This window comes from Selaginella moellendorffii, unplaced genomic scaffold (assembly GCF_000143415.4).
Source record: "Selaginella moellendorffii unplaced genomic scaffold, v1.0 SELMOscaffold_36, whole genome shotgun sequence".
Lineage (NCBI taxonomy): Eukaryota > Viridiplantae > Streptophyta > Lycopodiopsida > Selaginellales > Selaginellaceae > Selaginella > Selaginella moellendorffii.
The window spans coordinates 1,575,389-1,589,405 of NW_003314297.1; the positions used below are offsets into that span (position 1 = coordinate 1,575,389).

General features: G+C 48.6%; 7 protein-coding genes across 8 annotated transcripts; 3 read left to right on the top strand and 4 right to left on the bottom strand.

The window, feature by feature from the left end:
- The first annotated feature begins 6 nt into the window (after nt 1-6).
- LOC9653089 lies at nt 7-941 on the top strand. The gene is made up of 2 exons (XM_002978067.2): nt 7-243; nt 296-941. Exons 1-2 carry the CDS (start codon nt 93-95, stop codon nt 856-858), a joined length of 714 nt encoding a protein of 237 aa, XP_002978113.2. The 5' UTR covers nt 7-92; the 3' UTR covers nt 859-941.
- On the top strand, nt 813-2,474 carry LOC9653090 (acyl-protein thioesterase 1). Its single transcript, XM_002978068.2, has 9 exons — nt 813-1,138; nt 1,203-1,290; nt 1,346-1,382; nt 1,428-1,497; nt 1,565-1,669; nt 1,718-1,868; nt 1,928-2,010; nt 2,063-2,156; nt 2,219-2,474. The coding sequence occupies exons 1-9, from the start codon at nt 928-930 to the stop codon at nt 2,301-2,303; spliced, it is 924 nt and encodes a 307-aa protein (XP_002978114.2). The 5' UTR covers nt 813-927; the 3' UTR covers nt 2,304-2,474.
- A 91-nt stretch (nt 2,475-2,565) lies between these two features.
- LOC9653091 (cytochrome b561 domain-containing protein At4g18260) lies at nt 2,566-3,671 on the top strand. Of its 2 annotated transcripts, XM_024683229.1 has the most exons (5): nt 2,566-2,730; nt 2,792-2,959; nt 3,021-3,169; nt 3,221-3,557; nt 3,629-3,671. In XM_024683229.1, exons 1-4 carry the CDS (start codon nt 2,644-2,646, stop codon nt 3,528-3,530), a joined length of 714 nt encoding a protein of 237 aa, XP_024538997.1. In that variant the 5' UTR covers nt 2,566-2,643; the 3' UTR covers nt 3,531-3,557; nt 3,629-3,671. The 2 variants fall into 2 exon arrangements, with proteins under 2 accessions (XP_024538997.1, XP_002978115.2); XM_002978069.2 differs by having other exon boundaries at nt 3,221-3,671.
- On the bottom strand, nt 3,649-4,857 carry LOC9653092 (late embryogenesis abundant protein, group 3). Its single transcript, XM_002978254.2, has 3 exons — nt 4,734-4,857; nt 4,461-4,630; nt 3,649-4,380 (listed from the first exon to the last, which is right to left on the bottom strand). Exons 2-3 carry the CDS (start codon nt 4,590-4,592, stop codon nt 3,721-3,723), a joined length of 792 nt encoding a protein of 263 aa, XP_002978300.2. The 5' UTR covers nt 4,593-4,630; nt 4,734-4,857; the 3' UTR covers nt 3,649-3,720.
- On the bottom strand, nt 4,707-6,675 carry LOC112349214 (RNA pseudouridine synthase 5-like). The gene is made up of 14 exons (XM_024683228.1): nt 6,590-6,675; nt 6,487-6,544; nt 6,404-6,431; nt 6,299-6,345; nt 6,151-6,241; nt 5,941-6,091; nt 5,788-5,874; nt 5,664-5,728; nt 5,533-5,607; nt 5,401-5,502; nt 5,283-5,352; nt 5,137-5,218; nt 4,989-5,082; nt 4,707-4,913 (listed from the first exon to the last, which is right to left on the bottom strand). The coding sequence occupies exons 1-14, from the start codon at nt 6,666-6,668 to the stop codon at nt 4,857-4,859; spliced, it is 1,086 nt and encodes a 361-aa protein (XP_024538996.1). The 5' UTR covers nt 6,669-6,675; the 3' UTR covers nt 4,707-4,856.
- Nucleotides 6,676-6,700: 25 nt separating this feature from the next.
- Nucleotides 6,701-9,073, bottom strand: LOC9653317 (protein FIZZY-RELATED 1). Its single transcript, XM_024683226.1, has 10 exons — nt 8,275-9,073; nt 8,091-8,213; nt 7,917-8,021; nt 7,691-7,870; nt 7,575-7,637; nt 7,325-7,519; nt 7,175-7,276; nt 7,057-7,119; nt 6,926-6,994; nt 6,701-6,869 (listed from the first exon to the last, which is right to left on the bottom strand). The coding sequence occupies exons 1-10, from the start codon at nt 8,857-8,859 to the stop codon at nt 6,816-6,818; spliced, it is 1,539 nt and encodes a 512-aa protein (XP_024538994.1). The 5' UTR covers nt 8,860-9,073; the 3' UTR covers nt 6,701-6,815.
- A 231-nt stretch (nt 9,074-9,304) lies between these two features.
- Nucleotides 9,305-10,087, bottom strand: LOC9653318 (blue copper protein). Its single transcript, XM_002978256.2, has 2 exons — nt 9,757-10,087; nt 9,305-9,650 (listed from the first exon to the last, which is right to left on the bottom strand). Exons 1-2 carry the CDS (start codon nt 9,926-9,928, stop codon nt 9,406-9,408), a joined length of 417 nt encoding a protein of 138 aa, XP_002978302.1. The 5' UTR covers nt 9,929-10,087; the 3' UTR covers nt 9,305-9,405.
- Between the last annotated feature and the right edge of the window lie 3,930 nt (nt 10,088-14,017).

Below are 14,017 nucleotides of genomic sequence, written 5' to 3' on the forward strand. Positions count from 1 at the left end.
CATGTAGTTCCTTGCTAGGGCTCTAGAGGGATTTGTGCTGGAAGAGCTCTAGGTTGGATAGATCTGTGGCAGCAGACATTAGATCCAGAATCATGGCGTCGGGCCTCACGGCCACGGAGCTCTCCACAGTCGGCGGCATCGCGACAGTGTCGCTGCTCCATTCTTTCATCCCCACGCACTGGCTGCCCTTCTCAATCGTCGGGCGCGCACAGAAGTGGACGATTTCGCGAACGCTGCTCGTCAGTAAGTAGAAATTTCTGGATCCGAGCGTATTGAATTCGTTGCTCGATCGCAGCGGCGCTGGGAGCAGTGTGTCACGTAATCTCCACGGGGCTCCTGGGTTTCACAGCGATTACCATGGCCAACACCATCGCCGGCGAGGAGACTGTCCACACGCTGGCGTCGTTCCTCCTGATCTTCCTGGGCGCTGGCTACGTGATCCTCTTCCTGCTCGGTAAGGGCGGCCACAATCACTCACACAATCACTCCATGGAGAAAATGGCGGTGGCGGGATTGATCCTGGTGCCAACGCTGTCGCCGTGCGCCACGACCCTGCCGGTGTTCCTAGCAGTGGGCAATGCGTCGCGGGGATTCATCGTCCTCGCCATGGCCGTGCTCCTCTTCAGCACTCTGGCCGTGATGCTCACACTCGTCGCCCTCTCCTTCTATGGCGCCAGTCAGTTCAAATTCCACTGGTTTGAGCGCTACGACAAGGCGCTCGTCGGCGCCGTGCTGTGCCTGGTGGGGATTCTCACCTATTTCTTCCACGATCACGATCATCACGTCAGCCACCAGCATTCCTCGATCGAAGGCACCGTCGCGGCCTTCGACCGCCTCCAGAGGAAAATTCTCAATTAGGGTTCATCCGGGCGGCTTCCTAGCCGTCCGTTTTGTAATTTAATCCAGCGGCTCACATCGCGTTGAGCCATGGCATACTTCAAGTGCGCTCTCGCAACAAAACCCTATTCCATTTGCGCGCAGGGGGACGTCGTGCTGCTGCCATCGATCATCTCGACACGGCATCGCGCCCGGCTCCTGAGGTCCAGGCGTGAGTTCCCGGTGCTGCGGGGGCTGCGCATTTGCGGGATTTCGGGCATGGACGCTGCTGGATCTAGTGCAGTGGAGCCGAGCCAAGGAAGTAAGTAGTGATCTAGGCGTAATGCGCAGTACCGATGCGTTAGTTTGGCTTGAATCCTGGGCAGAATGGGGGAAGACGATAACAATCGAGCCGGAGGGCAAGCATCTCGTCACGGTAGTTTGGCTGCATGGTCTTGGCGATACTGGCCACGGGTAAATTCATAGTTCTCTCGTTTCGTGGAAGTTTTAAAGCTCCATTTCTGTGCAGCTGGGCTTCCATTCTGAAGACTCTTTCTCTAAACAATGTGAGCTCTAGAAACTCTTTCTTGCAAGCTGATTTTGCGCTGCAGATCAGATGGATCGTCCCGACCGCGCCTGTCCGGCCCGTAACCATTAATAATGGATATCCATGCACCGCATGTAAGAATGATCGTCCTTTAGTGTTTCTGTATCGCTGAAGATCGTTTTCATTTTTCTGGTCTCTCAGGGTTTGATGTGGGATCGCTCTCGGACGAAGGACCAGATGATATTCTTGGCCTAGATTCTTCTGCTGCATATGTTGCTAGCTTTCTTTCGAAGGAGCCTGCTGATGGTAAGGCTTCAGCATCTCAAATGGTTAACAGCCGTCAGAACTTTGCAGTGAAGGTTGCGGTTGGCGGGTTTAGCATGGGCGGCGCAACATCTTTGTACACTGCTGCTCATTCGGTTCTTGGGAAATACACGGATGGAAAGCCATTTACTAGAAAGATAGACGCAGTCATGTCTCTCAGTGGATGGCTTCCTGCTGGCAAGTAAGTTTTTTTTCACTCTCACAAGGCCAGTTTATGAGTTGTATAACACGTGCTGCTAGGTTGTTGCCAAAGCAAGTTGCTGAAACTCCAGACTGCTTGAAATTGGCCGCGGAGCTTCCAATTTTCATGGCTCATGGGAAAAGTAAGAAAAGTTTGGAGTTGGACCTTTTTCCTGGGCTTATGGGGCACTGCAGATGACTTCATCGTCTATCACAACTTCGGCGAAATGTCGGCGCGGGCACTGAAGGAGTGCGGGTTCAAGAACGTCACGTTTAAGTCTTACAGAGGGTAAGGCCCTTTGTTGTTTCTTTTAGTCCAGGAGTTTGATCGATCCCTCTGCATTACGTCAGGCTTGATCACTCGACGACACCAGAGGAGCTAGACGACCTTTGCGAGTGGATTAAACAAGAGCTCAGTGTCCCTGAAAAAGTATAGCAACGGGACATAGTTGTTGAGAGGTGGCCATGACCAGTTTCGCAACTAACTCGCCTATGGACGTGTTTCTGTAGTCGTGCGACGCGCGATCGTGACTGCACGACCGTAAAAGAGATGGCCACCATTTTCTATTATCTGCTTGCCTTGTCTTGGAATATATGTGCTTGAGTTTGTGCAGTAGTGTCATATGCCTGGGTTTGAGGGTGCAGTGCTGCTCCTCTTCTCGGTTTGCCTGTGTCTCTTTCTTCTGTTTATAAAGTCCTCGCTTGATTCGAAGCTGTTCTGGTGATTGTTGATTGACGTTTCCTGGAAACCATCACACAAGGAGGAGGGGCTAAGCATGGCCACCCTTAGTCTGTGTTTCATCATTTTGCAGCTTCTGTCTGTGGCTTTTGCAGCGGAGCCCAGCGCGTTCCAGAGAGTTGAGGTACTTTTCTTTGAATTCTAGTTTTCTCAAGTTGATACTTGAGTGATCTTCTTGTTTACAGGATCCTTACAAATGGATTAAGCTCCATGGATGGTTGATGTGGGGATCGTTTGGATTGTTGATACCACTCGGTACTTTGGTGGTTCGTTTCTCTCGCTGTGCTCGTCACAGCCGAGAAGCTGCCAGCGACAAAATTGCGATTGTCTTCTACGCTCATTTGATTATCCAGGTTTGTTTCTCATCTCTTTAATTAGTGCGTTCTCGAAAATGTAGTTTGTATCGTTTTGTAGTCGATCGCGCTTCTTGTCTCGGCCGGTGGTGCTGTCTTGTCGTTCAGGAAATTTTCCAACCAGTTCATGCACACTCATCAGAGACTTGGCTTGGCACTGTGGGCTGTGGCTTGGGTACAGCCATTTATCGGGATTATCCGTCCCCGGACGTAAGCTTGATCCACGTCTACTCTCCGTGATTTATCTGTTTTGCTTAACAGTGGTCAGACTGCTCGACCGGTGTGGTTCGTTCTTCATTGGCTACTGGGAACCACCACCATCATCCTGGGCTTTTACAACGTGTACAACGGTTTGAGAATCTACGAGATGATAACTCAGAAGAGCCAGAGAACTCTCAACATCCTGTTTTCGATCCAGATTGCCGTAATGGCCGTCATCTACCTCTTGCAAGACAAGTGGAACTACGTCAAGGAACAGAGCAGCAGTGGCTTCACGAAGGCCGCCATCGCTCCTCCAATGGTACGGCAGTACTCAGTTTCGTCTCATAGGAAGTACTACACGGCAGCATAGCAACAAAGAAAGTAAACGTGAATCGAGGTCTCTAAATTTTCCCTCTTATGGCCATTTGGCTTGATCTGGTGTGCTAGCTGACTCCTTGTCCGCCACAGATCTCTCGAGTTCATGAATCGAAATTCTGGACTTTCTGGTAAATCTTTTGCTTGGAAGATCAAAACAAAACGAAAGAGGCAAGCAAAGATATTTACGTGCTCTCACGAGCCTGTTTCTTTGCCTTGTCGGCAGTCTCTTCGGCGGATTGCTTCGCTTCCTCGCTCTTCCCGGCCAGAGTTTCTTTCATCCGGCGGAAAGGCTCCTTGGCACCTTCGATCGTCTCATGCAACTTCTCCTTGACGGCCTGCGTCGTCTCGCTCAGCTTGTGCTTCATACTCTCGGCCGTCCCCTCGGTAGTCTCCTTCGCCTTGGATCCCATCTCGCTAGCTTTCTCCTTGGTCTGTTCAGCTTTCACCTTGGCAGTCTCCTTCACCTCCCCAGTTCGCTCGGCAGCTTCTCCCGCCTTGCTCTTGACGCGCTCCTTGGCTTCCTCGCTCTTCTCCTTGGCAGACTCCTTCACTTCCGTGGCCTTCTGCGAGCCCGAACTCACAGTTTCCTTGGCCTTGCTCGTGGCCTTGTCCGTGGCTTCGCCGACCTTGGACTTGGTGGCCTCGGCTTTGCGCTTGGCTTCCTCGGCTGCTTTGCTAGCGGCGGACTTTGCCTCCTCCTTCTTCGCCTTGGCCTCCTCACTAACCTCGTCGGTTTTTTGCTTCATTCCCTGCTTTGCTTCCTCGGCCTTTTGCTCGGCATCGTTAACCTTGGTCTGTGCCTCGCTTGCGTATCCTCGCGTGCGGTAAGACTGGCTGGGATCCTGTTGGTTGCAGAGGCGATCGATCAATAAGGACCTACATTGCTCTAGGATCTGGAGGAAAAAACCAAAGAAAAGCTTACTTCTTCCGGAGGAACAGCGTAGACTCTCCTTGCCCGGGGGATGTTCGACGAGGCAACGTAGGAAGATCGCCTTTGAGTGGCGGGAGTGGCGAGCTTGACGCCGGAGAGCGCGAATCCACCCAGCTTCCACATTCTGTGACGGCTGCCGCTGCTCAAAACCGGACAAGATCCTGACGATGGCAAAAAAAGCGGTGAGCGAAACACAGCGGCGACAACCACCATACCACGAGAAGAGAGAGAGAGAGATCAAGCTAAACGAGGGTCTGAGAGTGCCTGATATTTGTAACCGATTGTTTGAGAGCCCGCAAGCATGCAAAGGCTGTCCACGTGGCGGACGCCCGGCGTGACAAGTTGCGAGCGAGAGCTTGCCCCACGCGTCGAAGAAACTGCTCTCTCTCAGAACGGACTTTCCGTTTCCAGCTCGGGTGGTAAAGGTGCTACGATCTCTAAACGCTGCAAGCGAAAAAATATATATAAGATTTTGAGATCTGTGGTCAACTATATGAACTTAAACCGTCTTGTTTCTACCTGGTTCGTCACAGGGTGATGGAACGTGAGCCGATGAGCATGCAAGTGATAACCACAGTCTCCAGGCAATGGATTTTCTGGTCTTTCATAGCCTCTGTTAGAAAACATGAGTGAGATCGGCAAGAGCAACGAGCGAAGGAGATCATACCCGTCCTCTGCGACACTCGCTTGTTCCAGGGTGCTCACAACCTGCGTTGAAGGTTGTCCACCGCGCACGTAAAGAGGATCGCCTGCGTTTTGAGATTCCAATCCGTTAGCGACAGCATCAGCAAAGGAGATTTTTTCGTAACTTACCGACCAAAGGGTGACCGATGCTTGCCAAATGAATCCGTATCTGGTGAGCACGTCCAGAGAATATCTCTACCTGCGAATGAAGACTCACTGAGACAAAGCGCAGGATGGATATAATCACCTCTACAACTGTGCTGTTTTCTTCCGTGTTCCGCTTCAGTGTTGTCACCTTGCTGTGAGAAAGTTTCCCTGCTTGCATCGGTAAATGAAGATCTGTTCTTATTTGGCAACGGCCCTTTCTTAGTTTCATACCTTTGGCAACGGCCATGTAAAGTCCTCCTCTAACCCCAGGATAATGAGCTCTCCCTATAGCTTGGTCAATAGAAATCTACACGGGAAAAAGAGGAATAAGTAATAGTTTCCTTCTTTTAATACTACTGTCACCTTATCATCTTGGACAATACCGCAGACCAGAGCCCTGTACACCTTCGACAACATCTCAAACCTGTCTTCATGAAAGGTCGCTTGTCATTTGCAATATTGAAATGGTTGAATGAAGCTAGCTTACCTTCTACACCTGAACGCAAAGTGGCGGAAGCTAGCTTCATTCCTAGGACACATCTGGCCTGATCGGACTTAGCGCATAGTAAAACTCCTGAGAAATGCAGGTATTTAAAAAATACAAATGTTTTAGTTAGAGAAGTAGCACACACATACACACCTGATGTTCCCCTTCCGAGCCGATGAACAGGTGTTGGATGATTTCTTTCTACTTGGTCTGTCACTCGCCACTGCAACTGCGACAGCACAGTTCTTTGCTGAAAGAGACCACCCGGTAGAACTTGCAAGCCCGATGGTTTATTAATCGCAAGCTACCATTTAGAAGCACTCAGATCCAGATCAATGAGAAAACCAAATACCACATTCCTACCAGATGCTCGTCTTCGTATAGTATTTCAAGCATGAATGGTGCGTTTGGTTCTTCCCAAGGGAACCTGTGGTACACCAGCGACGCGTTGTTCCTAAAAGAGAGATCGGAGAAGGAAACTATAAGAAAACCGGAGCTATGAAACTTCTACCTGATCAAGGCGTCCGGGGAAGTGACAACTTCTCCATTGATTTCAATCTACAACAAAATTCTAAGAAACAAACGACTGGAATCCAATACTACTCGTGAAAGTTACCTGTCCCTTAAGAATTCTTCTCAGCCAGCTGCAAGCCAAGAGCTCAATAAGTCCAAATCACATAAGAACATTCTAACTTTTACCCTTCTCTAGAAGCGGAGCTCTGGTATCTCGACGCGTAGTAATCCAAAACGCTTTCACCTGTGTTGTAAATGGGAACAAATGCGCTTTACTCTGCTAGCTTACCTTGCTGAGACGATGGAAGCCTGGCGATCTCGGCGTATCGTACGCCATCGTTCATCTCCGGCCATGGCACTCCAAACATAGCTCTCTCTCAAGAACCCTAACACCTCTAGAGACTCAAGAACGTTGTATTTTAGTGTTACAGACGCTTGGAGATGTACAAAGAAAGAGCAACGCGTTGAGCTTGCCCAGTAAAAAGTTTGACGCGCCCTCTATTTGTTTACTCTTCTCATCTTATGTGCGTTCTACCAAGCGACCACATCCCACTATCCCGGACAGCATTCTAGAACAAAAAACCGGAAAAATTAGAGAAAACCATAACCATTGGTAGCTTCACACCTGAGATTTTGGTGATGGAAACACGTTCCAAAATCGTAGCGTTTCATCTCCGGCACCTGTGACGATTGTCTGGAAGAGCAAGCAGATTGTCAGGAACTAAAAAAGAAGACTCTTCAAGGGAGAGAGCTTACTTGACCATCAGGAGACATGGAAAGGTATAAAACTCTGTATGTGTGCCCCGTGAGTGTTGTAAGCTAAAAGAGCAAGAACAGATGTCATCCCTCTTCGTCTGAGGCAAGTGACACTTACTTTTGTCATGGTCGGATATCTCCACACAATAATCTGGTTCTGAGAGTAGCCATGGGTGCTCACGAGCTCGTTCACGTTCTTCGACCACATGAGATTGCAGACCTTGTTTCCTTCGGCTTAGTAGACGCTCAAGAATTTCAGCAACTGTACCTGTCCACCCGTGTCTACACAATTGATGTGCGAGTTCGTCGACGTGTTCCAGAATCTTATGCATCGGTCGGCTGTTCCACCACCAGAGGTTAAAAGCCCGTGTTGATGTGGTGACCACGCGATAGCCTTCACTGCGGCTGTGTGCTCGCTAAACTTGCAAACCGGCTGTGTTGACAATTGGTTCCAGACAAAAAGCTACCATGGAAACCAAGAGAAACATTAGCTAAAGATCGGATGAAGCTCAAAATACCTGATTGTCGTTGCCACCGGAAGCTAGTTCTCTGTCGTCGAAGGACCATTTCAAGCCACAGACCTGCAGTCGATACGTAAGACAGAATACAACAAGAAGAACATCACAGAGCTTGCCTCAGATTTGTGACCACAAAGCTTGCTCGTATAATCCTCAGGCACTCTGACATCATGGTTGAGAATGTTGCGGTCCCTGCTTCCGGAAGATAGAGTCACCGAGTTCCATGCCAGAGTTCCAACTCGTGTCCGGTGTCCCTCCATAGTTCGCACTTTTTTACAGCGTATTGCATCCCAAATCTGGAAGAGGAGATAATAAAAGAATGTGAGATCATATTACATTTACCTGTACTTCTCCCGCATTGCTTCCAACCGCGAGATAAGTTCCACGGTGAGTCCACGCAACTGAGCACACAGAGTCATCATGTCCCAAGTCGCACAGTTTCGTGACCTGCAAGAACAGGAAAGCTTCGGTTACTTGGATCGTGCAAAGAAACAACAAAATGTAACACTAATCGACCTTGCTAGTCGAAGCACTCCACAGATAAACACAGTTCCCGAGTCCCACAGCCAAAACGTTATGTGCGGACCAATCCACCAGGTTCAAGTAGAAATCGTCTTGCAAGGCTGGCGCATCCAAAACCTGCCACCAACAAAGTGATTGTAAAGAGTTGGAACGAAGCAAAGCTTCATGAGAATGGTACCTTGAACGGGACTCTGGAAACTTTTCTTTGAAGCTTGACGGGACTGGACGAAGCTCCAGTCGTCCCAAAGTCCAGAGCACCAGGAGAGAGTGACTCCGATTTGTGGCATGGAGCCCCGGCAGCCCGGCTATCGCTCTTGAATCTCAGCAAGTTCCTGCTGGGACTGAGAGGAGACTTCGTCGAGTCCCTCACGCCCGCACTGACCAAGCTGTTCTTGTCGGGAGTTCCAGGGGAGAGGGGCCCTGCATCGCCTCCTAGAAGCTCAGAGCGCAAGAGCATTGAATACACTGCCACCCCTTCTTCCTTGGAGGCATCACTTCCCAGAGATGGCGAATTATCTAACAGAGCAAACCCGGCAAGGTTAGAGCTGGACCTGCTTGGAATGAAACGGTCACTATAGCTCATTCGCGTCGGTGAGGGCGTCGATCCTCCTCCTCCTCCTCCTGCTACAGCCGGATTAAGCACCGAGACTGCCCTGGAAATTTCTACTCGCAGCCTCTCCGCGGCCATGCCCGCCGGAAGATTGAGCCTCGTTCGCGATCTCGACCTATCCGGCTGCACTGCGGCATTCTCGACGCTCTCCATGGCCGCGCGAATCAATCAACCCCTAGATAGCTACCGGGAACGCTCGCGACGATGGTTCTTTCCTCCCGTTATTGCCTGGCATCCATCGGAGAGAGGATCAATCACCTAGAGGAAGGATCGGCGTGAATGGGAGACGCGATCGATGGCACAAGAGGGAGGCCCCTGGCGCCCTCGCGCGGTCTCCTCTCCAGCCTTTGCAGCATTGCTCCCCTAATTCCAGGGGTAGCAACGCCAGCGTGGCGGGAATGTTTGACGTGGCGTGTCCACATCAGCGAATTTCGTAACGTTGTATTCTTTGCTGGCACATCCCAACGGTAAAAATCGTTTCTAGGGCAAAAGGCTTTTCGTTTATAACATGGCAGGATATTCTCTGAAAGATGCTCCGCCAAGCACATGCCTACGAGCTATATTACCGACACACTACTGGAAGCAAAAAACAAAGCTATGAAAAGGGATGAAAGAGCTTCTACAACTTGTATTGATATATGGGTGAGATTGTTAGAGATGGCATTGCATCTTCCCTCGCTGGATCAAAAACAGATCCTTTCAGCGCGGGCTCACGGCGAATTTCATACCGCTTTGGCAGTGGAATCCGTTGCCCACGCCGCACGCGAAGTAGTGAGCCTTCTTCTGCTTCAACGTGAACTTGTAACCCGGCGTTCCCTTGCTGGGATCCGCCAGGAGAACAGCGCCGCTGAAGTCGCAGTTCTGGTAGTGGGCTTGATCCTTCATGAGAAACACATTGTGGGGCGCCGCTGCCTTGCCGGCCCTTCCACCGCCGTAGGAGAAAACTGACAAGTTGTACAACGATTGAATGATCGTGTCAGAGAAGAGCTTCGGGAGAACTTATAAAGAACTTGATCCAGATCTCAACGGGATCTAGCGAGAAGTACTCACCCAGTGTGTCGCCAATACGGAATGGCCCAGCGCCGGCAGCCCAAGAGGCATAGTTGGTCCCCAATGACCACTGGTTGCGTCCTCCCACCATCACCGATTTGGCGCTACACACATTGGCCACTGCGGCCAGGAGCAAGGCGATCGCGAAGCCAGAGACGAGGAATCGTGCCATGGGATCTTAGCTTGGAGCTTGGCTCGGAGAGAGAGGAGCAAAGATCTAGGTGGGGGCTCTGATACACAACAACAGAGTGTTGGAATTTACTTATATAGTCCCAAGACCCACGACTAGAAATCTATTTTTCTTCAAACGGGGTCAAACATTGTGGCCGAAAGATAGCATAAACCTCTGCTGCGCATGGCAAATTCTTTCTTTCTTTCCTGATCACTTCTCTTCTGTCGACATTTATGCGATTTCTTCGAGTCGCGCCGCAGTAATGATAGTTGGTTGATGACTTTGCCTTAAGCCACTTTAGACGGCGAAGATTGAAGGTTCTAATTTGACGGTGGAAGACCTCGCGGTGGAATTTAATGGCCGATGGAATGACGGCACATGCCGTCAGCGAACAGAATATGTTGTATATAGCTGCTATACTAAGCTAAAAGTCACTAAAAAAACTTAGCTCATCAAAATGGTCCGACTCCTTAGCATTACCATATCTCTTGGATCAACCCTTCACCGGCTACTTGTGATGCCTCCCTCCTTGATCAAACATGGAAACCATGTGAAGATACTATGCTTGGAGGAGAGGACAAAAATCGAGCAACATTCAATGTTCAACAATCACTAAATGGGGAGAGATGGCTTGTTAAATTGCAAGAGCAATACCTTCCATGGATATCTAATTGAGGAATTTAATCACTACCTCCAAACTGCTGAAGGCAGGACGTTTCTTGACAATTCTACTTCCAGACATCCATAGCAATTCCATTCTCCCAAGATCAAGGGAGGAAGATTTGAGATGGAATAGATTTTTCAGATTAACAGAGCACCACTTGCAAACTTGCAAATCTCTTGGCTCTTGGAAATAGCTAAAACTACAACCAGAGCATCATCCACATTTGCTATGGCCAAGCAGAGTTCTCCCATGGAAGCTGGATCATTAACCTTTTCAGAGATGAGCTGGCATTAGGCCCATGCAAAGACATACCTTTAACACTTAAACTTGTGGAGACCTCAATGTAAGATAGACCACAAGGATGGCTGGATTGTCTATATTTTCCAACCTCTCAAAAATCCTTGATCACCTTATTGTTAAAGGTTTTGGGGTAAGTGTTTTTTGGGTGACTTTCCAAATTCAGAAATAGTAATATATTAAATTCATAGATGCTTATATTACTCATAAAACAAAAAAAAAGGTGATATTTAGTTATTGATGGATCTTAGACAAGCTTCATAGATGTTTGTATTGCTAAATATTGTGTCAATTTAGGATAATATTTAATTATTAATAGATCTTAAATGAAAGAAAATAATGGATAAAGAAGTTACAGATGGATGCACTTAATTATATATTATAAATTTTTCTTTTCCAATTTGTGATCTTGCCTTGTTTATCCAACCACTATTACCTTGGCCTTAGTTAAGTTTCCTTTGCTAAAGTTCCCACCTATAGTATTAACTTCTATCTGGTCTTACTTAGTTTTACCTACTCACTATACGAACAATAGAGTGTTAACTATCCATCCATAAATTCCTAAATTTTTTCCCAATCCCCCACTCTAGCTTAGATTGAATATAAAGTTCAACTACACTCCCCACAAGCATAAATAGCCATGCATACTAAACCTCCAAATTTCTAACTTCCTTTGGTACAACAAAGCTTAATCATGGGACTTTTTAAATTTCAAACCTTAAATGCATTATACATCATTTGCTTCAGGACCCTAAGAGGAAATATTATGGCCCAACAGCCCGGTATGAATACTCTTACTCCCCCACTTCTATCCCAAAGGGAATGCCTAAACTTTTAATATGGGGTGAGGATCAATGAGTTGCATAATACTCATGTAGAACATTACTATAAGCGACTAAATTTTCCATTCTACTTTAGTTACTTAACCATACCTCCAACCATTTGGAGGAGTCTCACTCACAACCTCCATAAGTCCTATTTCAAACTTGGGCTTGCTAGCCCCAAGAATAGCATCCCCACCACTCAACCTTTGCACTTGATCCAAGTGCTCCACGTGTCTGATCCCATGACCGACACCCCAAAGTACCACCGACATATCAGCCCGTTACGCTAAAGCCATGCCCCTTTACCTTGGCCACACCGGTGGTCTAACACCACATACATCACAATCCCATCTCTCAAGGACTGGGCCATTCGTCCATGAGTGATCATTCCAGATCCACTCCTTAGCATTCTTAGGATGCCCACAAACATGGGGAATAGCCTTCCCCAAAAACCCTTTTCCGGTCTTCACCAAGTCCCTTTCTGCCCATGGCCATGTTCGCCAACACTGCCACTGGATCAAGGCCCACAGGCCTGACGACTAAGTCCTACGGTCCTCTAGGACTTCCTCACCACTCGACTGTATCTTTGGTCACTACACCAGAGGATTACTCCTCTTCCTTTCCACAGTCTAGGCCTTTGGGACAACATTTCGAAACACCGTGGCCCTACGCGGGCCTCATGGGTACTCTCCCTGCCTTCCGCCTTTGGGTGCTCTAGCCATAGGCTTATAGCGAGGTTCCGTTGAGCCACATCAGGTATCCAAGTAAGTAGTGCCACCCACACTTGGATTGGGAGCATCGACCATTCGATTTCCCGGGGGAACTAGAGCCGGCTCTTGAACACTTCACCAAGCTACCCCGTTTGTCGGTCCATATTCACTCTAGTCTTGGACTTCCCAGTGGTTAGTTCATCACCCAACACTGGGTATGGCCTTTCCTGGGCCAAACTGGCTCCACTGGGCTCCAACCCCCACACTCTCCCTACTATACTTTTGGAACCCCCCCCCCCCCCCCCCCCCGGGGGATGATCGCTTTGGGCTTTCACCCAACTGCCTGTATTAGTATTCAGACTCGGACTCGGTCTCGGTCTCGGTCTCGGTCTCAGTCTCGGTTCCATCTCGGACTCCATCTCGGGTCCATCTCGGACTCCATCTCAGACTCCATCTCGGGTCCATCTCGGACTCCATCTCGGGTCCATCTCGGACTCCATCTCGGGTCCATCTCGGACTCCATCTTGGACTCTATCTCGGGGCCCTCTCGGACTCCATCTCAGATCCCTCTCGGACTCCATCGCGGGTCCATCTTGGACTCCATCTCGGAATCCATCTCAGACTCCATCTCGGGTCCATCTCAGACTCCATCTCGGGTCCATCTCGAACTCTTCTATGTGTCATATGTTGGTCCTTTTTGGGTCCTTTTTTGGAGCCTTGCTTGTTGCTCGTTTCGTGCTCGTTCCTCAAGCACTTCGTTAGGAGTTCCATTCCCACTCTCGACCTTTTCAAGTCGGAGCTTTTTAGTCCAAACGTGTTACGCTCGTTTGGTTTTCGCTTCGGCCACCACCACATGGCACCCTTCTGGCTCTACTTTGGGGCCTAGGGATTTTGTGTCTCACAATTACTCCATGTGAGTTAGGAACATTGTAGTTGATTTCCCTCATAAGAGTGGGAATTGCTTTTGAGCACTTCCTTATGTGGCCTCTTTAACATTATCTAAGTCCATGCTCACTCCCACCTAAAACTCCTAACCCCTAGTTCTAACCTCAAATCAGTTTGAAAGCACTATTTGAGAATTCCTTCAAAATTAATTCCTAAACCTCACTAGCCCTACTATACTTTTGGAACCCTTTGCAGCACCCCCCCCACCCCCATTCCCATTTTTGATCGCTCTGGGCTTTCACCCCATGACTTATATTAGTATTCATGCTTGGTCTTGGACTCAATTTTGGATTAAATTTTGGACTTAGTCTCATACTCGATCTTGGTCTCTATCTTAAACTTGATCTTGGATCTTGGACTCAGTCTCAAAGTTAATCTCAGACTCAATCTCAAACTTAGTCTCATCCGATGACCTATTTATTATTCCAGTCATTGTCGCGAATGTGACTTCAGATATCAAAAACTACTGATCGGCTGGTCCTTACGGACACTCTTTCTTTACTGCCATGACGGTAGGAGGTTAGTATTGTTGGATCCTTTATCAGTCCCTCTTGTGCTAATGGAGTTAATTGGGCATTTCAAATGTACTTAAATCGGACGAGCATAAGGACGGAATTCCTACATGCTATTAGCTAAGTATATTTAGCCT

Bases quoted from the DNA above. Each gene is read 5' to 3' on its own strand.
- LOC9653089 (XM_002978067.2), top strand. From the start codon at position 93: ATGGCGTCGGGCCTCACGGCCACGGAGCTCTCCACAGTCGGCGGCATC. The intron at 244-295 runs GTAAGTAGAAAT...GCTCGATCGCAG, and splicing joins TTCGCGAACGCTGCTCGTCA to CGGCGCTGGGAGCAGTGTGT.
- LOC9653090 (XM_002978068.2), top strand. From the start codon at position 928: ATGGCATACTTCAAGTGCGCTCTCGCAACAAAACCCTATTCCATTTGC. The intron at 1,139-1,202 runs GTAAGTAGTGAT...AATCCTGGGCAG, and splicing joins AGTGGAGCCGAGCCAAGGAA to AATGGGGGAAGACGATAACA. The intron at 1,869-1,927 runs GTAAGTTTTTTT...ACGTGCTGCTAG, and splicing joins GGATGGCTTCCTGCTGGCAA to GTTGTTGCCAAAGCAAGTTG.
- LOC9653091 (XM_002978069.2), top strand. From the start codon at position 2,644: ATGGCCACCCTTAGTCTGTGTTTCATCATTTTGCAGCTTCTGTCTGTG. The intron at 2,960-3,020 runs GTTTGTTTCTCA...ATCGTTTTGTAG, and splicing joins ACGCTCATTTGATTATCCAG to TCGATCGCGCTTCTTGTCTC. The intron at 3,170-3,220 runs GTAAGCTTGATC...TTTGCTTAACAG, and splicing joins GGGATTATCCGTCCCCGGAC to TGGTCAGACTGCTCGACCGG.
- LOC9653092 (XM_002978254.2), bottom strand. From the start codon at position 4,592: ATGTGGAAGCTGGGTGGATTCGCGCTCTCCGGCGTCAAGCTCGCCACT. The intron at 4,381-4,460 runs GTAAGCTTTTCT...TGCAACCAACAG, and splicing joins ACGCTGTTCCTCCGGAAGAA to GATCCCAGCCAGTCTTACCG.
- LOC112349214 (XM_024683228.1), bottom strand. From the start codon at position 6,668: ATGTTTGGAGTGCCATGGCCGGAGATGAACGATGGCGTACGATACGCC. The intron at 5,875-5,940 runs GTGTGTATGTGT...TGCATTTCTCAG, and splicing joins GCTCGGAAGGGGAACATCAG to GAGTTTTACTATGCGCTAAG. The intron at 5,353-5,400 runs GTGATTATATCC...CTTCATTCGCAG, and splicing joins AAAACAGCACAGTTGTAGAG to GTAGAGATATTCTCTGGACG.
- LOC9653317 (XM_024683226.1), bottom strand. From the start codon at position 8,859: ATGGAGAGCGTCGAGAATGCCGCAGTGCAGCCGGATAGGTCGAGATCG. The intron at 7,871-7,916 runs GTAAATGTAATA...CTCCTCTTCCAG, and splicing joins GCAATGCGGGAGAAGTACAG to ATTTGGGATGCAATACGCTG. The intron at 7,638-7,690 runs GCAAGCTCTGTG...TATCGACTGCAG, and splicing joins TTTGTGGTCACAAATCTGAG to GTCTGTGGCTTGAAATGGTC.
- LOC9653318 (XM_002978256.2), bottom strand. From the start codon at position 9,928: ATGGCACGATTCCTCGTCTCTGGCTTCGCGATCGCCTTGCTCCTGGCC. The intron at 9,651-9,756 runs GTGAGTACTTCT...ACAACTTGTCAG, and splicing joins CCGTATTGGCGACACACTGG to TTTTCTCCTACGGCGGTGGA.